Source organism: Bombus terrestris, chromosome 7 (assembly GCF_910591885.1).
Source record: "Bombus terrestris chromosome 7, iyBomTerr1.2, whole genome shotgun sequence".
Lineage (NCBI taxonomy): Eukaryota > Metazoa > Arthropoda > Insecta > Hymenoptera > Apidae > Bombus > Bombus terrestris.
This window is the reverse complement of record NC_063275.1, coordinates 22,592,740-22,613,963: the sequence shown is the minus strand read 5'-3', so window position 1 is coordinate 22,613,963 and position 21,224 is coordinate 22,592,740. Positions and strand designations below refer to the sequence as shown.

The 21,224-nt window shown below is 39.2% G+C and overlaps 1 protein-coding gene across 2 annotated transcripts in view; it reads left to right on the top strand.

The window, feature by feature from the left end:
* The first annotated feature begins 1,133 nt into the window (after positions 1-1,133).
* Positions 1,134-21,224, top strand: part of LOC100645913 (glutamate receptor 1) — a 335,783-nt gene continuing 315,692 nt past the window's right edge. The window contains exon 1 of one of the 2 annotated variants that reach the window (XM_048407043.1): positions 1,134-1,423. In XM_048407043.1, the coding sequence (XP_048263000.1) occupies positions 1,201-1,423 (223 nt within the window). In that variant the 5' untranslated portion in view covers positions 1,134-1,200. The remainder of the gene's footprint in view (positions 1,424-21,224) is intronic. The other variant, XM_048407044.1, reaches the window with a different exon arrangement.

Sequence of the window (21,224 nt, the reverse complement as noted above, 5' to 3'; positions counted from 1 at the left end):
TAAAAAGATCCGACAGAAAGAACATATTGTTCTCATTGCGAAAGGTACTAACTTTTATATGAAGCAAAAATCGACATTTTCCTTTGTCACGTAACAGCGTGTTATTTTTACGTTTGATATTTGAATCTTATAAAATATATCCTGTATAAAATCTTTCACAATATGTTCTATATAAAATACCCGATTCTTGTAGAGTAGCTATAATATATATATATATTTATTCAGATTTCATTCCGTTAGATGCGTAAAAAATTTCCCGCCAATTTTATAACCGCCATGTTTATATAAACGGGCGTAGAATTATCGGCAACATCGAATAGCCAACCCTTATTTTTCTTTGTTGTAAAAGCGTAATTTGCATTCGTACAAAGACAGTAACTATTCCAAAGGCTATCGCAATCTAGTGCAGCGTAAACATTTCGCGGGCGTGGTGCAAGAAATCACAGTTAGTCTGTGGCGTGGCTGGATCGTAGCAATTGCGCGCAAACATCGTGATCGTGAACAGCGGTCGAGTGGAGGGGGGTGGCTGGTAGTAGTGGTAGCAAAACAATTCGTTCGGTAACATAAACATCATTCCGAGCAGATTCGTAGCGTGTCACGATGTTTACATTCGATAACCCGCTCCATAACTTGTTATCACTTTCGCAGGAACGTTTGCCGTATTCCGTGTGTGTCCGCACGTTCCATCTTTTTTATTCGGTTCGTATGTACCGACAGAGCAACGTTGGTTCCTGCGCATCGGTATTCGCGATAGAAAGTAACAGGAAATGCCGTACGTAGGGAACGCGCGCGGTGCGCTAGGGTCGTAACATGCGCGTTAAGCGTGCGCTCCCGGTTCTCGCAGACGAATGATAGAGAAGGAGGGAAAAAGTAGTTACGGGAGTGAGAGGGTGAAAAGAGGGCGCGAGGTAGAGAGGGTGTATAACGGGGTTGGTTGGTGGAGATGGCACTGAGACCGGGATCTGTAGCAGGAGGAGAGCAGCAGAGGCCAGAGGAGGGAAGAAAGAGAGAGAAGACGTGGAGCGAAGGGTAGGGAAGAGAAGGGCGGTAGGGCTGGTTAAATGACGACTGGTCGTTGGCGCGGGGTGTCGCGGGGGGGCACGAGAGCGTGGAAGAGAGGGATGCTGGGGCGGTTCAAGCGAGATCGAGTTCACGCCAACTGGAGTACGGCAGTTTGTGTCAGACCACGGAGCACGGAAGATGCTCCCGGTTGTTTACGGAACGGGTGGACCACCCTCGTCGCGGCGACGACGTCGCGCCACGATTTTTCTCGGTGTCGTGTCTTCCGCGCTTGGAAACACCAGGAACGTCGCGAGTTCTTCTTCGATCATCAGGCCGGCTTCCACTGCCACCATCATGACCACAGCTTTGGGCCTTTTAATGATCCTGCTGCCAGCAGCGTATCCGGACAAGATCTCCATCGGTGAGTGTAGCTATCGAGTGTTCTCTATCGAATTGTCCGAGTATTCCGTGGGCATGAAACACGCGTACGGGCGTCGTACGGCCAACGACAGAGGCACGTTGCGCGACATCGCTGGTCGAACGTTGTGCAACTGCTCCAACGGTTATGGAGGGTTGTTGCACTCGAGTCGACCCGTACGTGTCTATTCAACGTTGGCTGGAAGTAAATACTCCGCGTTCTTGATGTGCAGTTGCTATGGTCCGCGTGAAAGCTTTTGCACATGATTCTCTTTGACAACGTGAGAGGAGGTGAAAGGGGGAAGCAAGCGATGGCCGTGTAAATAACGTGTTTTTCATGCGATGAAAACGAACGAACGATCGTCGTCGTTCCCAGAATCCCCAGTGCTTCGAGTTTGATACGTTCGTTCGTTTGATCAACTGGTATGTTTGCTTTTCTGTTTTTATGAAAATACGCGTAATCGCAGCGAAGTAAACAATGCAGGTAGAGTTCGAGACGGAAGCTCGTAGTTCTGTTATTGTCCCCCGGCTTACATACTATTTCTAGAAACAGTAAATAAAAATCAGTAGCGTTATGGCGGTTTGTCGTGATTATGAAAACATTCACCGTCGAGTCTTTTCGGTTGAATTCGTAACGAAGGGAAATACGTTCCATTTGAAATGTTTATAAATCGCATGTACGAACGTTCTAGTCGTGACGACGTGCTTGTTATGCTTCATCACGTAGAATTATATTGTTATATCTACACGTACGATTGTTCAGAAAACAATAATGAAAAGAACGTATAATAAATTATGAAACGTATTAAATTCGCATTACGTGTTTCTTTGTTAAGTAGCTTCATACATACGAAGTATTATTTCATCGCATGCTTTCGATTAAACATCGATTTCAGTAATACAAAGCAAAATTATTACTAATATAAATGTTACGATCTACGTTATTACTATTTGTTTTTTCCATTACGCTAAATTGGTATTTGCCTCTGTGTTTACGAGGGAATAGATTCGAGTAAACCATCTGATAGCGAAATCATGAAATGCAAACCCGTGATAGAATTGTACCGACTGATCAATCCATCATTGGTTACGTTTCTGGTTGAAATAACCACGATTAAAAAAATATACGTTATTTATCTCAAAATTATTGGTTGAACAAAATACTGAAAAGTTTCGAAATACTGAGCACGTTTCTCGAAACCTGCGGCGTTTATCCGATGTCATAACAGACATACAATTTGTTTCTTTAATTTCCTACGAACGAAAATCATCATGAATCGGTATATATCGATAATAATTCAATTATCAAATAGTATACATGCACAAGTATCTACATAAATCGTTTCGGTACCATCAATTAAAATAATTTTCTCGAAATCGAAATCTTTACGTCAAAGTTTCAACTTAATTAAGCTGAGTTTAAAGTTATTTCATATAACGCTACAGCAACCCTAATATTAACTCTGCCACCGAATGACGCCATCGTACATATAGACGCTTGGGAGCGTAAGTTTGAACGACACGTTTGTGAGCACACAAAGTGCGCGTAATTAAACAAGGAAACGGGGAATACGTTAAAAAATATTCGCAATTGGAAATAGGGGGAAACATGATAAATCACATTTTTCGTTTTTGCAGTAGAACCGTAGAGCAGTAGTATGATGCTTAACGTGTTAATTAATTCGATATTATCAATACTGTGTTTTTATTTGGTTTCCAGATTAAATATATTTATTTGCCATTTACTTGAACGCTTGAAGAATATTTATTATTTATTATTATTACAAAATTATATTGTTCATTTCGTAATAATATAAATGAAGACTTCGTAGATTTAATATTTAGTTTTAAGAGACGTGCGTTTGTGGATTTATCAGGTTACGCCTGTTTTTAATTTTTATATTGCCACACAGTGACAGTTTTAAGTATCCACCGTATTAACGCTTTATCGATCAAACATTTATCGCGAACAATGAAAATTTAATAAAACATTAACGTCTATCACACGTCATATTTTGTTTCCGTTACTTTTATGCATCCTTAATAATACAATATGTATTTTTTCTGTTGACCAAGCACATCGGTTATGCGTTCATTTATTTTGCAGTTAAAAATTAAATCGAGATTAATCTTAAAGCGTCACACATATATGGCGCTGGTCAAGCGTACGCGTTAAAGAGACTTTGGTTATTATTCCTACATTATTGATTTAACATTATTCAAATTACATATTACGCGAAATCCTTCAGTCTTCGCAATATTCCATTATTAAAGCGTTAAAATTAGCCAGGTACCAATATCGAAATCAGGATATCAAAAAGATCAAAATACACGTCAACCAGACTCAAACTATACGAACTATTTCTCACCTATGGTCTTCAACTCTTATCTAGAGAGTATCCTTTCAAAAAGTTTCATTCCCCACAGAATTTCCCGGAAACGTTCCTTCGTCTGTCCCTTACTCTACCTACTCTACTTACTCTACGTACTCTCTTTTCTCTATTCCTTCTTAATGCCAATAATTTCCCGGTGGGATTCAAAAATCGGTCATCAATGTCTCGCTCGAGGGAGAAGCGTGATATTCGGTTAAAAGCCTGCTAGATTACCGTCAATGCGCATCTCAGCTGCGTAACGCTAGAAGTTGTGGGAAATGACTATGGAGAGAAGGAAAGCGTCGCGGCCACGGGTGAAAACTCCGTGGACAAGGGTAAGACGGAGAAGAAGCGAGCGAGATGTCTCGCGCGAGGGTGGAAAGGGAACGGAGAAAGTGGACGCGAGAGTGAGACGAACAAATACAGAAACAGTGGTTGATGTAAGAGGGCGCCGAGCAAGGGGAGGAAAGAATGCGCGAGAGACAGAGAACTAGGCGGAGGAAGAGAGGAACGTTGAGCGAAGAGTGAATGATGAATGCCTATAGAAATGGCGGTGTCTTTCTTCCACTCGTGTAGGTATGTAGGTAGAGAACTACCGGCTAAGTCGACGAAAAGACGAGGAGGAGGTCGTGGCACGAGAGGTGGTGGTGACGTTGGAGGAGGATGAGGATAGTTGGAAGGTTCGTTGCCTTGCCAAGTTATACAGCGCACGGCGGCTTTCTTTGCTACTCGAAGGGCGCTCTCTACCACTTCACCACCACTCGCTCTGTATATTTTTACGGAATTATGCGAAAGACCGCGGCGAAAATATATCAACGGAACGCGTCATCGGTACTTGACCTCGCTTATGATACCCATCCTCGTCCCTCGTCCACCCCGATTCACCCGAGTCGCTCGTTGCAGGGAGTTTTAAGAGAGTTTTCAGCCGATTCCTGGTCGACGTCACGTCGCACGTACATTACGTATTCCGATATAAATCGCCGGATTAAAATACACTTGCGGTGGATTGTTGTCCACGCGGTCGCGCCACGCGTACTTCCACGGAACGTTGTTTCTTCCAGTCTATCGAAATACTTGGTATATTTGCTGAAAGAGACATATAAGTTCTGAAGAAATTCAATCGAGTTTGTTGAATCTTAAGATGCAAAAGTTGATGATTGAAATGTACAATGTAAGATAAGTCGTCAATGGAAATAATTAGATTTCTTTATGATAAACATGATTTTCAAGTTTTATGCTGTAGAAAATTTCTGTAAATGTAAATAATTATATTTACGATGTGTATGATCTAACGATAATATGAAAATTATGTAATAGGTCCTGGTTTCGTGTTCTTTACGTATCTCCCGTTATATGTTCCAACTTGTTATTTTAATTCTCGAAACACGTACGTTCAAACTTTTCTAAATTTGACTCGTTGTATTTGTTCCATCAACATTACCTCCTTCTTTCGTGTAATAATTACAATTTCATTAATAGCACGGCGTTCTAATTATTAAGTAGCACACGTTGCGTACACGTTGTCATCGCGTTATACACAGTGTCTTTATAAACAAAATTGTTTGCTGGGGATCATTAGCGTTCTCTGATATACTTTAAAATTCAGGGGAACGAGTTCGGTCGTGAAGGGAAAGCTTGACGCGTCGGGGGTTCGTTTTCACCTCGTGTAGAGTGCACTGTGGCGGAATCGCGGTCAAGGTTCAACGTATAGAACTTTTTAAGCAGTAGAACTTAATTGCGAATTTTACTTACATCGTGTACGATGCTTTTACGCTGATGAACAAAGAAGACGCGAAAAAATTCCATTACACTCACTTTTCGTGGCAACCACCTCAGCTTTTTATCTTCCATACAACTTAAAAATTTTCAGTTACAAACCTATTTCGTTATCTTAACGTTCCGAGCTCGTTCAATTAGCGCCAGCTTTTTTCGACAGAGCTTTCCAATGAAATTAGTCGAAATTTTAACATCAAATCCTTCGTAAAACGCACGCTTTGTGAGATTTGTATTTTATTTGAAAATATAATGCACCTTCTTCGTACTTGTCTTGTCTATTCACTAAAGACGCTTATACGGCGGACAAAGGAATCATATAGCCGTATTTCCCCATTGTACGCAAAGATCCATACTACATCAATTTGTTCGCACAAAGTACGTACTATGAATACAAACACGACAATAATCCTGGCAAACATCATCCATAAAGCATTAAAAATCAACGAATTCTTTTTGACATTTCATTTACTTTGATCTTTAACATTTAATTTTCATATTATACATGCATATGGCACAAAGGTTACGGATGTAACACATAAATTACATTTTCTCTCCTGTATGCTACTATATACTTTAAAACTCTGTACGTTGTTAACCAATTCCACGTCAGAACTATCTTCGCATTTAACTTTAGCATTAAATATATGTTTTCGTCACATTTCTGAATGCTTTAACGATATTAATAACTAATACCGGTTAAATTAAGTTCACGTGGTAACTAAACTAATATTATTCGTTTCTTATAAAAACATCGTACACCCATCCATCACAAATCACCCATTTTCAACAAGTTTATATCTTCAAATCTATCAGGTTGTTCCTTTCTTCCGCTGATTAATATTCAAATAGTTCTTCTTAGCCATCGAGCGACATAAAAGTGTCGTAATAATATACGCAGAATGAACAAAGATGAATCTTCATACAGTACGATAGTTTTGTGCACGGTACAAGTGCACGTTGTCTTCTATTCGAATCGATCTGCCTGATGAATGCAAGGAACTCGCGCTGTACTTCACAATAAATGCGAATTTCAGCCGGCATTAAACGAAAATTCCAAAAATTCAGCACCGAAGTAGTTGCGAGACACTGGCGTGAATTATATAGCGGTTCCTTCTCGAATCTCCGTGTCGACAAAATGGAATTAGAATGGCTATGGGGTGGTCGGGCGAAGTCTTTTGATTCGATGAGAACAGAAAATTTCTGTCTTCCAGCTGTGTTCATGCTGGCAACATCTGGCAAGTAGCATCTCGAACGACGCGAGCAAAGGTACGATGCCTTTGTAGAGGAAGGTAGCGGTACCTACCACTCAAGCGACCTACCGTCCGACTAATGCGATTAATAGCACGCCCGCTATCAGACAAGAGAGACAGGGCGATGTGCTCGTAGCTTCTGTATCGTCGTGTTCATCATTGAAGAATTTCCTACTCGCTGCTAGAACGCGCACGTTGCGACGAAATCGAATTTTACCGCGTTTCCCGGGCATTGGCTGGCGAAATGAGTGCTCGATCGAGGTGTCTGTGGAAAAAAGTATTTTCCTGCTACTTCGTCACGGTAACTCTATGCATATGTATATACCGTTATGGATTATTTTCGAGTTGCGAGATTTACCTATGAAATGGAAGATATTTTAACGTAATCCTTAATGAATCCTTGATACACGCGTCTCTTCCGAGATAACTACGTATCGAAAAAAAAAAAATGATCGATTTTAGAATTGGTTTTCGACTATATCGTCTGTGTTTATAATGCTTTGATTTACGTTTCAACGAAAGGAAATGCTACTTTTTATAAAGGTGAAAAGTATCATTTTTAATCGATGTAAAAGTATTACAACATAGGCTGTGTATGATGAATTTTAAACCATTGAACAAAATATTTCAATATTGCTACTTAGAAACACTAACTTACTCTAGAAAATTACTCTTCCAAATTATTATTCCTTACGTATTAATTTCTATAACGAAAAAGTAGGAATTGTGTAAGGTATATGTATATTTATATGTACGTATCTACTATTTCAATATACCTTGCTAACTCTCCAACTCTTAAAATAAATAAATCACTGGTAGAAATATATCCATGATGTGTCACGAATTCTTTAAGCTAAAGTTAAGATCTTTTTGTATATTACTATCGAAGCTTTTCTCAAAAAGTTGCGAAAGAAACTTATATTCGCGGGACGATTTCTGTTGTTTCGATTCATCAGACGAGTTCTAGCGGTACAAATACCATGAACGCGATTCGATTCCATACTGTTTATGAATCGGCACGGCGTTGTGCCTGACCTTTCCTCGCGAATTATACTAATTCGCGCACAGACTAATCCGTACAAAAGGTTGGCATTCTGAACGGCGAATGTCTCGGGTACCGATAGCGTCCGAATGCCAATTTATTATTCACATAATCGGGCGCAATCGGACCGCGTTATTCGGCGGCCGTGTAATGCGAGACTGGCTCGGCTGTGTTTCTATAATTGATGCATTGGCTCCTCTATTAGAATGACAAAACCGCCGGCTCGTGTATGGCCATCGGCGCATATTCTGCCATGCTTGAACACGACGGCCAACCACGCGAGATATCTCCCTAAAGCGTGCTTTGCAATATCGTCTGTATTCCTGCGAAGTTACTCGCCATTAAAGCCACCGATCTGGAGAAATCCGCCATCCAAGTTCACGGAATTACCTACAATTCACGAGACACGTCTTTTTAATAAGATTCATTAATTGCCTCGTTGGAGTTAAGTTCATCGCGGTCATTGAAATTGTTTACAATTTCGTTCAGTCAATTACACTGCTACGACATTTGGAGATATAAAATTAATTGGATGTGTGTGACTAGACTGGAGCAAGTCTGTATTTTACGAAATTGAAAGAAGCTCAGGCAATTATCATTTTTTCGAAGATAAAACAAAATTAGATGGCAGATTAGATTGCTTCGGAATACGTGGGTGTAGGTTCAAAGGTGAACTCGGTACACAGAAATAAAAAGAGACATAATTTTATTCTTGTAATTTTACACTTAAATTTGCAACATATCAACAGACAAGGACGAAGTGCTACGACAATTCAAATCACATATAATATCGAAAGAATTGAAACAACAACGAATTCAAATAATATTTGTCAACTTTGAATAACAAGCTATTAATTAAAAACATTTATCAATACAAAGCTTAATATTTCAATCGTACGTTTCTTTGAATCTTCCTCTTATATTTATATTTTATTTGAAATTCACGTTACGCGTTCGAATTACGCGTAATATCTTTTACGAAAACAGGGGGAAATGTTAATGAGAGCATTCAGCATATGTACTATCTCTTGTAACACCTCAACGACCATTTACAACGTATCAACAGGAATTCCGAGCGTCGCTACGCTACAAAGCTTATTTCAGATACGACCAACTTATTCCCGCCATCTATGAAACTTGCTCTTGCCCCCGTGCAAGAGTATAGCAGCTTTTTCGCCTGTGCCATATAATCTTCTATCTCGTATCTTTGATCAAACACACTCTACGATATACGTACATCAAGTAGACATCATTGATAAATTTCGTGTTATAAAATGTAACTTCTCCCCCGTTTCGTTGAGTAACAACTCGAAGAAGAGCGAACGTTAACGTATCTGTATGCAGAAGAGCGAAATATTTATGTGAGAGCATTTTAAACGTGTTTCGACGTTCCGCAGTGTCGTTTCTGCTGTGTGATCGTCAGTGTCAATGGAACGTATATCTGTATCGGAAAATAATGTTACCCTACCATTGCACACGAGCTTTGCCGTATCGCGGAGGCGGAATACACCTGCCATTACGAGCAACGTAGCAATAGTACGTAGAAGCATCAGACACGACCAAGAGTAATCCGATATTACCGAGCCGCTTTTCCACATAGAGATGGGTATGTCTTCGGTGGAAAGCATCCTGAGGGTTTTCAGCCGATGTCGTCTTGCTGTTACGAAAGATACGTTCAGTGATGTAGCTGTACGATAGGTCATACATACGTCTTGTCTCACGGTCACTGTTGTCTCGCAAAGTGGTATTACATTTTTTCTATCCATTTCCCGGCATAGCATACCTTTCGAGAGAGACGAAAAATTCTTCTTCTTCAATTTGATCGAGTGACGTAGTTGCGACGAATTTTTTGGAAAACGTCCATTGTACGACTTGGTAATTCAAGTTACCGTTCGTATTCGTTGTTCCTTGTTATGTCACACGAGTGTTCTTTAATGGCCTTGAGCGATTAACGACGCGAGATCGTTTTGTTAATTGAGACGGCGAACAATTCGACGATTGACTATTTTATATTTCTACGTGCCCTGTTAAAACTCAAGACGAACGTTTGCGAAGGTGGAAGCGGTTTAAAAAATTTAAGGAAAGGGGCAAGAGGCAGAAAGATGATGGAAACAAATGGAGGGTAATTTCTTGATTTATTGAGGTAACTAGGTAGTAAATCTTTAGACGAAGCTCGAGCTGCTTCGTAGTTTTTATGTAAACGTATAGTCTTACGATATGTTCAATATACACTGCGTATAAATAGATTGCAAGAAAGAAGAACAATTAGAATTAAAAATACAAATGAGAACGATGATATTGAAATAGAATTCTAACGAAAGGGGTGAAATCGAAGGGTAACTGGAATGTCCAAATGAAAGCATGTTTATCCTTCGACGTTTGGTTTACGAGATGACTTTTACATTATGCAGTGCGAACATCAAAGCAATCCTAATGTTACACGGCCGATGATTACACCTGGTACTAATCAAATAGGATTCTCAGTAGGCAAAGTGGCATGTACGTCGCCACTGTTTCCACATTAATTCGACCAGGGAATAACGTTATCTTCGACACTGACTCGCACACCATCCGCCGATATGTGTTTGTTTAACGCGTCGTTGCTCCTGTTGTATTTCTGACGCGTTGCATTGAAACCGTGTGACTCGCAATTCTGCATAAAATGCCCGTGTAACGTCGAATTAACGTTGCCCCGTTTCCTTACAACGTAAGAGCAACGCGAAGAAAGATGAAACGAGTCTAGAATTTTTCTATCTTGGATATTTATCTCGCGAAAGAGATACTTCGCTTTGATGTTTTCACCGAGAACAGCGCGGGTCGTTACGAAACTCAAGCACGCAGTTACGCGACTCTCCCAAAAAGAAACTGTTTTTAGTCGCCTTTGCGGCTGCGGCGTGTACGCCCGCGAAAAATTTTTACTCGAGATAAGCGTGACATCGTACGAGAAAAAGGCAAACTGGACGAAACAGCTAAAAAGGAAGAATAAGGCGACACAAGATAGATAGATAGATAGAGAGAGAGAGAGAGAGAGAGAGAAACAGACTTGCAGAGTGTTAAAAAAAGAAAGGTCTGCGACCTTAAGGTCTTATAATATCCATCGAAAAAAATAAAAAGCTTGTAGTCAATGTAAATCACAAGAATGATACCTTGTATATAAAATCATTCTTATTTAAGAGTATTCGACGTTGTAAATGAGTTTTACTTTTATTCTTCTAGCTAAGTACTATAAGCTCGTTAGACATCTTTTTTTTAAATTCTTAATTATTAATGGATCAATAAAATAATATCCATATGATACTTTCGTATACGGTGCAAGCGTCATCTCGCGCTCAAGTCGATCTACTTGATGAGCGCAAGCAACTCGCGCTGTATTTAACGATACAGACGAATCTGAGGGAGCGTTGAACGAAAATCCGCAGGGTTCACGAAGTTGAATAATTCAGCGCTACTCGCGAGACACTAGTTGAATTATATAGCGATTCCTTCTCCAATCTTCACGTAGTCTCCCTTCTTTTTAACACTTTACATGTATGTATATGAAATTCACGAGTCGAAGTAAGAGGGTGTTCTTAGAAAATGATGCTTTAAGATCGTGCGATAACATCGTGTATCGACTGTCTGCGGAGCAGAGACAGGCTGGCTGCTACGAGGCAATGAAAAAAACGTGACGAAGGGGTGAATACTGAAGTAGAGAAACGGCGAATAGACGGACATAACGAGACATGGGGAGATAGATAAGTAGATAGACGTGTCGCAGCGAGGAAAGACGGAGAAGATAGCGAAATGAAGGAGGATGGTATAGGTGTAACTATATGAAGAAGAGATGGAAAGGGATAGAGATAGATATAAGACACGTTCGAGTCTTCCGAGGCAGAAACGGTGATTCTAAGAACGAAAGAGTAACGAAAAGAAATTGGAGAAGGGCTGAACAGGGATAGATATAGGGAGATAGAAGAGACGAAGTTAGAGTAGGATACAAGCAGAGAGATCGATGCTTGACTTCGTCGAGCTCGGATACTCTTCTCTCTATTCGACTTCCACAGCCAGCAGCTACGCCGTACAGCCATTTGCCAGCTTCTTCTTGGCCTGGAGATCCGGGACGGTTATTAAAACCTGCGTGGCTGAGCCGTTCGGTAACTGCCGCTGAGAACTTTTCCTTACTTTCGATTCTTTGGAATTTAATTAAAGTCGGGATAAGAAACGCAACCGGTCCGCTTCCGTCCGAAAGATCCTCCGATTTTTATACCAACATCCATTAAAAGATGTATCCGCGTTGGGCGCGCGATGAATCCTAAATAATATATAATAAGGTTTTGTTTGACGCGGATTAAAAGTTTCATTATTATAGACCAGGTTAATCTTAAGTTATTTTAGGTTCTTCTGACTTTTTAATGATATATGATGTTCCGCCTCTACTCTTTTTTGTGAAAATGAGGGATCTTTATATCTCGAAGGAATTAAAAAGAAGACGAGAAGAATGGAAAGAGGGTAAAAAGAGAAGGAAGGAAATGATCCACTTTTGCTCCTATTGATTCCAGAGTTCTGGAAATAAGACTTAATATCTTCTTTAACATAAGATTATTTCTACCATCTCACTGTAAATCTATTTCGCCGGAAATTTTACAGTAATAAGTTACGTAAGCTATCCAACGCAATTATAAATAGCAATATTATACGATAAACATAATACGTTACAACGTTGGATATATTTTACACGTACAAAATTAATACAATAATTGCGTTCTCCTAGAGCGACGCTAGCAAATTTATTATTCATTCCAATGGCATTTGACGTACGTATGATAACAGTGACCACAGGCAGATAAGAATATCGTCGGTATTCACCGCGTCTCGCATCGAACCACTTCTCGAAACTTAAGAAAATCCAACGTCCCAGTTGTAATTCTTCGCTTTGGTGACTCTGTTACGAGTTACCTCGTGGATTCACAGAACGACCAGAATCCCACTTGGCAGACCGCTGCGGTTTAAGAACTTGACAGGGGTGTGCCGTCTAGCCTATTTCTATATAGTAGCCTTGCGTGGTTCACCCTCTTCTTCGGCTCGCGATATTCCTATTTATATGTTGGGACACGCAAGGAACCTTCTTATACGCGTTCCCTTCCCTCGAGGGGAAGTCGAAGTATTGGAGCCGTCAAAGAATACAAGTTGACTTTGCAGCTTTTTCCACTCTTTCTTTATCCATAGCCGACCGTTCGATCCGACTTTTTGTCGCGAAACCCTCAAAAGGTGTAGCTTTTAAATATTAAACGCAGAGATTATGCAAAACTTGAAACATCTCTGTTCTTATATTCACCAGTCTTAGATTCAACGAGCAACGGTTTAGGTTAGGTTTAGGGAATTCAGTTGGCATCGTAACTTTTGTTGGGAAATCGTGAACGAGGTGAAACTGGAATAGTGTCCATTCGGCGACCTTTACTCTAGCGAAGATTATCTAAGATAATGGATGTCGTGGAGAGTAAATTCCATGGATGGCTCGAACTCGCCACCAAGAGATATTTCCTACGGTATTTTATCGCCCACTGTGCGTGATACGATGGCCCATTAATCCTGTTCTTGTTCGTCATTTTATCTCCGACGGTCCCTGTACGAATGTCCTCAGAGCCGGAAAGATGATAACAGGATCGTAGAAATAGTTTGTTACGTCGCACTGTTACAAAGCGACGTGTAGGTGGCTGTACTAAGAGAAAATGGAATAGAATAGAGAAACATAGAAGCTCGTAGATCGCAGAACGTTTAACATTCCGTAGTCTTAATGCACCTCTTACGACGATAAAATTCATTGTGTATGATTTTGAACAATTTCGTTCGCTATTGATGCAAAATTGTAGAATTATTTACGTGTTTTTACGATTGCTTTATAGGCGTCTTTCTGCCTCTGAAATGTTTCCATTTCTTATTTATTCGCCACCTTTACCTCCGACCTTTCGTACAACTTCTATTCCAAGTTTACGAAGTAAATTTGGCATTTCGATTAAATCGAATAGCTATTTCGTTATATGATCGTGGGAATACAAATTTGATGTGACCAACTTTCAAATGGTAAGGATAAATTTGTAGAAAAACAGAGTCAGAGGTTAGGAAGAAGGAAGAGTGCATCACCACTGAAGATTTTAATTATGTCGCTTACATTACGCTCGAGTTAATGGATTGGTTGTCTTGAACGACAATGTGTCTGCAAATGTTTACGTAGTTTATTTGGAGAAAATGAAAGAGAATATGCAACAAGGGAAAGAATAAGTATACGAATATTAGAATCTATTAAATCCTTCGATATTGCACATCGAATGGTATGAGATCTAGAATTTTCTATCTCTTTCATAAATAGTTTCATTTTACACTGCCTTTGAAGTTTATATCTTTAATACGGTAACGTACAGGTTTACTTAACATGAAAATGAAAATTCCTCTAATATAGATGCATTTAATGGCGGAGACATTTAGCGCAAATTTTCTAGCAAGACAACATTTCAGTATTTCCATTAAATTGTAATTCTAGTCACTTTTCTGATAATGTAGATGATTCAATGTAAGGTACATAGGTTAAAAGGAACGCTAGGATGAGGACGAGGCACAAGGATGGCAAGAAAGGTTCGGGTAGGAGATGTAGAGAAAATAAAGCGATAATTATAGGGAGACGTGGGTCCGGGAGAACGATTTTGCGTATGCGCTTACACGAATGCATGCGGGCTGTTTCGTGTTTCATGTTGTACGCTTCATGTTTTACGTATGTAATGGGAGGGTAACTCGCAAGTTACAGCCCCAAAGTTGACTCTGGTTTTGCCTTTAACGCCGGATTAGTGCGGCATCGCTGAGACTCATGGTGGCGTTTAATCATTTTCACTGCACACGGAATGTTGCGAATCGTGGAAATGTTGGGGATGTAGGGTAGCTGGTGACGAGAAAGCGATTCAGTATGAGAATGCAAAAGGGCGCCGAAGCTTTATCCGGCTTTTCTTTTGTACCACATGAAAATTTCATGCATTCGTTGTGTCTGCAGCCGAATTTTAACATCGTACAATCTACCTCTTTTCTCTTTCTTCGTTCTTTCATTTTTTTTGCTTTCGTCACGTCGAACTGTCCCCATTTCGAAAACGTTAACGTGCACTGTCGTTCTTAAACGTCTGAACACTTTGGTCGATTCGTAGAAACAATATAAGAATGTTACTAAAATGTAGGAATTGATGAATTAACAAATATCTGCTATTGTCTGTACTTATGCAATACGATATTGATATGTAATATGTATTCATACAATGCCATATAACATATTTCATGGAATCAACAAATATTATTAATGTACATCGCCTGAAATTTAAATTGTTTAATTACAATCGCGTCACTAGTATATTGAAATAAAATAACAAATTCGTTAAAGTATGTTAACGAATTTTAAATATTATTAGAACTAGACACGATAGTCTTTCCATCAATTCGGAAGATCTTTCCTATCTTATCAATGGTTTAATAACTAAACGAGAAGTATAATAGACGAACAACAATTTCTGCTTTATATTATTTTATTGAATGAGGTATGATCAATATCGTTCTATTTCTATTATTATGTTCGTGCATAATTCAATAAACTAATATAAAACAGAAAACATTGTGCGTCTATTATTTCCTTATAAAACGAAAGAAACATTTCGGACAACCTAATAAATTCCTTGAGTAATAAGACTCATTTTTTGTAAATTTAAGAGAAAAACAAGTATACCCGCAATTAAAAATATTACGAAAAATATTACGAAAAGAAAATAATTGTCAGCAGTCCATTTAAGTTGAACATAAAAGAAGTTATATATGTCAATGTCAATGTGAATGGCGTATACAAAGTTTATATGTGTATTATACATTGAAGTTTTCTTAAAAGTAGGTGTTCCAAGGCTTTTGAGTGGAAATGTACTTCTGAACGATAGCATAGATTTGCGTTACTTTGAAAAAAAGATACAAAAAAAAAGTGTAAGGCAAATAGAAAAGATTAATGAATCTCGAGCTGGGATAGCCATTTCTATTTATACACATGCAAGATTTGGCGTTTAACTCGTACAAAGGCAAGAACCCGCTAACCGAACTCCGATTTCACGTTTGACGCTGGATTAGGGTGGCTTTGCGACTTGGCGTTTAATCATTTTCATTGCTGCCGCTGCTATTCAAAGAACGAAACGGAGCCACGATAAGAGGCAAAAGAGGTCGAGGCAGAATTTACTTTTAGGCTTGACGCTGGTAAGTTGCATGCGAGAGAAACGAGAAAGCGCTAAACCGAATTTTAACGATCCACTGAAAAGTATTTTCTACGTGCGTGCATTTAGTTAGCTTCACAGGTGAAATAGTTTCTTCGTAGATTCTTGAGAATTTTAATTAGAAAACCCTGCTCGTTTCGTTTGTCACTGAGATTCGAGGAATACAGAAGAGAAGCATCTGTTTCATTTTCTATTTTGCATCACAGGGAGGCAATTTTTAAATTCAGTACCGTGCCAATCGATTCTATGTTATTAAAATCGACCTCTTTTCTTACTTTTAGAATTAAATTTGTGTTTTTCCAGTCTTCAAAATTTTCGAAATATTTATCGTCGTAATATCAAAGTACTATTCGTCTTAATAATCGAAGGTTGCGGATGAAAAACGCGAGAAATCGTATTTGCTCGTATTTTGGAGCAAAGAAGAATTTTCAAATTCGATACGTTTTTAATCATCCTGAATGTTTAACAAATATCACGAGGATTAGAATTATTACAATATTCGCTTCTTACAAAACATCACGGATCTGATGCTTACTCACAAACGATTTATATCTTCGAACATATTACGTTATTCCTTTCTTCAACTATTTTCGTATCAAAACACTTATATACAAAAATCAAAGAATTGGCAAGGGTCAACTGTTTATATTCTGTGCCACGTGGTCCTCGTAAAATTATACCTTTGATCGTCAATTAATCGGTTACTTTTAAGAATTACATCTGTGGACCACGTTTTCATTTCACCGTATTAAAATCTGTCTCTTCAGGTATAAAACGCAAAGTGACATTAAAAAATAACAGAGATACACCTCTCATAGCTTTCTCTTGCGATCTCCGGTTATTTTACTTTTCTTCTTTCAACTCATTTACGTTCTCTTTTGGGAGGCGTCGTCTATTCCACAATTCGAAACCAGAGACAATTATTCTTGGAAAGTGGATCACCGGTATACGGTCGAGTGCACAATCGTGAGCGTTTATCAGATACGGTAATGCGAAGAAATTTCGACGATTATCCAAGTCGCTGTTCGAGTAATGCGAATTCATACGCGTAGTTTGCCTTATGAATCGCGAAGTAGGCCGTGTTATATTCAAAACGGGATGGGAATAACGGCGCTGCAGCCGAGCCAAGAACTGTTTTGGAATCTGTATCGAAGCAGGGCGCGTGGAAAATCGAGGCGAAGTGGAAAGAGTCGAAGTAACGTGGAAGTAGGTTCGAACGCGAGAAGGTGGCCAACTGATCGTGCCATGGAAAGGGGTACCGTGGATCCGGGAATTGTTTTGTATCGTACTAAAACCTGGGAAAGTTTCCCGTTGGCATGCATGTATGCTCCCGTTGAAAAGGGTGGAAGGCGGAAAAATCGTAAAAAGAAAAAGGACGAAACGATGGAAGGATGTGGAAAGTATTGAGAACGGGAAGGAACGTGGGCGCCAGTTCTCGACAAATTATATTGCCAAGCTTGTTTTTGCTTTTCAAATGTTCGAAGGAACGTGTTCGACAACGTTTTACCGTAAAAATGTGTCGCGGTATAAAACTTCTCGAATCGGCCGAATAATAGTGGCAAGCAGACGAGAAAAAGGATTCAACGACGTTAATCTTTGGAAGCTAGCGAGGAGAATTAGAGCTATGATAAGTGTGTAGCGGCATATGAGTTAGAGGATAATTCGAGCCACGCTGTTGTTTTGCCTCGGAGTACCAAGTCTTTCAACGACCAGTATCGAGCAATCTACGGTTGACTCTGTATTTATAATTATTTTAAAATATATTTGGCGGTTTCAACATCGAGTAATCTCGTCTTTTAAACTACCACACGACCAAACATCCTCCACAGGTGAAATTCATGTTGCTACATACACAGTCTTCTTCTTCTTTCTTTCATTTTAAAAATCGAAGTTAGACAACTGCAATTAAATGTTTTTACATTTTTCTGTTGGGAAGATTAGGCAATCACTCGTGTGGTTTTAAATTCGAATCGTTTTCTGAGAAACACCGTAGGACCTTCAAATCCTTAGACATAGTTTCAGGGTCGCTAACTACTAAGCGAGGGCCAGGGTTGGGGTGTTAGGTTACGAATAGGCAAACAAGTTACCTTGGGATATGATTACCGTTGACAATTTGCAACAAGTCCTATCAACGCTAGTCATGCATATTTCTTAAAAAGTCTAACTAGCAATTACATGTTAGATTCGCTAAATATTCTTATTATACAACAGCCATTGTTACTATACATTTCAATAGATTATTTCAACAGAAGATTATTTACTAATTACTTGTTTTACCCGAAGAAACTCCGTTATAATTAATTTAAATGAAACGAATCAGTTTTCAAACGTCGAAACAGTAGGATTACGGAATATGATAAACGGTGTTTACGAATTGAAGAACATTGCCGACGCAAAAGGCAGGTTAGAGCGATTTCGTGGGTAAAACGAGGGAAAGAGAAAGAGGAAAACGGAGCGACGACAAATCCGAATGTTTATTTGGTCCAGAAATTTTCAGTCACGAGTCACAATGAATATTTTAATGACTTCCTGTGGATGCTCGCGCCTTGCAGCTAGTTGCAAAGTCGGCATCCGTGGAGTGGCATTGCGACTGTATGGAGGATGAGCCAGAGAGGGTTGGAAAGGAGCTGAGAAGAACAGACTGCAGCAGAAGGGAAGTCCTCGGTCTCTCCTTTCCTTGGAAATTATAATCGCGCCACTTACCGTGGCACGGCTCGTCCGTTGCTACGTTTCTCTTTTCCTCCCGTCTCATCTACCCTTAGCCTTCTCTTACTCTCACCTCTTTGCTTTACAGAACGTTGATTTCATTTTACGGTAATTGTGTTTACGGAACGACACGCGAGTTACAAGCCTTTGTAACTCCGTGGAATCGTCAAACTTTAGTTGCCTTCTTCGATGGAAGTTGCGGATGGTTCTCTTTTTCAAAGGGATCGCCGAATCGTTTTCATCTCTTCACATTTTGTTCCATCCTTTGATTTGTTTCGACTGAAAGGGATGATGATTCGCGCGATACGTCGTGTTGGTATTTGTTCGATAGTTGAAGATTGGTAAAACGGGCTACGAGAACAGGATGATCAAGCGTACGTACAAGATGTATAAAAATTGTATATTGCAACTATCGTATTCAAATTTTACGCTGTATCGCTAAAACGAATTTCAGAGTTGAGGGTAATTTTACGTCTACTTTTTAAAATAAATCAGCAGCGGGAAAATTAACGTTCTGTGCGTTCCTTTTCTTTCGTGAAAGTAATTAACGGCTTCTGATATTCTTTTAAAGAAACGTGAACATTGCGCAACTATATGAATATAGAATATAGTTATATCGGTAGATCAATGTCTTCCCACTTTTTATCCCAGTTATCTTGCGCCTGGATGGATATCTATGCCAATGAACCAGCTACTTACTACTTCGTTATTGAACGAAGGATAAATGTCGTTTCTTATTCGACGTTTCGCTTTGACTTTTTATTAACGAAGGAGACATGCATCTCTCGTTTTCTAAAGGAAACGATTTCGAGAGACGAGTAGAAATTTATTTCTGTGAAATGAAAGACGCACGTTCCGAACGGTTGTCGTACACTCCCCCCTCCCTCTCAGTGTATTAAAAATGCTTTTAAAGCGAAAAACAGTAAAGTGCGTTATAAATTACTTTTCAAGCGTGAAAGAGTAGCTTTTACGTGAGAACATAGAAGTTCGTACTCGCTCTCGCATATTTCTATCCGACGATGTATAAATGCGTGACTCCCGCAATTTCAAACTCTTTCGATCAATAGCTCATATTATATAGCGTAGATCAACGATGCCGGAAGCTATGAGTAAAGATAAGTAAATGCAACGATTCGTATTTTGCCGAGAATCTTTAATAAATCATACATACCATTGGCTTCAGATTTGAAATCAGTGTTATTATAAAATTATAAAATCAATCTCCACGGTATTTTTGTTTCTCTCTTTTCTTTCAATTTTTTAATACGTTGAACGTAGATTCCCCTTCATATCCTATTTTCACGTAGGGAATTTAAATCTGATTTCCTCTGACAGAACGAAGCTTTATCGAAATTAGCATGAAAATCCACGTTACGTTTTAATTAACCTGAAAATGAAATATTTTTCAGCTTCTTTTGAAACACCCTCCCTTTGTATACCTCTGGTAGTATGCTCCGCACGGTATCGTTTAAGGATCGTAGCAGAATTCTCCAGATAGATGATCTGTTACCCTAGCGTCGCGACGCCTCGTTCAGGGCTTTCCAGTTATATTGAAAACGTCTGTCGTCTGAAGTAAAGTAAATCTAATCTCGATTCAGCTACCATAAAAGCTAGTGCGACATCTCATTTTACGATACGCTGGCTACATACGTTATATTCCACGTATGAAGTATGCATTTACACGGCCAGGCCCAGTTCCACTGTAAGATATATATTAAGCGGTCGGCTTATGGGTGTAGTAATATTCCATCCCCCGTGCTACCCACACGGCAAATCCTTAATCGAGTACTTCGACGATGCTGCATCGTCGCGATGTTAAGCCGGGACCGGAAATTTCGATCTATTTCGTTTTATGAATGACGCTCGTGAAATGGAAATTTCATCGTCTACCTTTCTTATCCGTGGCAAACGGATATATATAGAATGATTAATTAAAATGGGAGATTAAAAGAATTCCGTGTCGTCGATAAATGCTTGTCAGAATGCAGGTTTATCGTTGAACGGTAGAGCAAGGATGTGCGTCATTAAATTTATACAGCAGCATATTTAATTATCCATAGAGGAATGGAAAGCAAAAGTACATAAAATAACCGAATTAAAGTATTCGTTGCGGATTTCTTTGGATGTAACAAATCTCTAGTTACATTTTATTTCTCTAGTAATATCCGTAAAGGAATAATCTGCTAATCAGTTAAAGAGAAAAATCAAGGTATAAATTAAGAAAGACTAAGAATTTTAATAAAATTGCAAAGTTAATATTGGAAACAAGAAGAATCGATAAAAAAATTAAATATATCAGCGGCAAAGAAAAAGGAAAGAAATAATTTTTCGTGCCTCCAGTTTATTCCGAAAAATTCAATTACACAAGACCGTCTATGCTCTAGGTTTAGGACATATT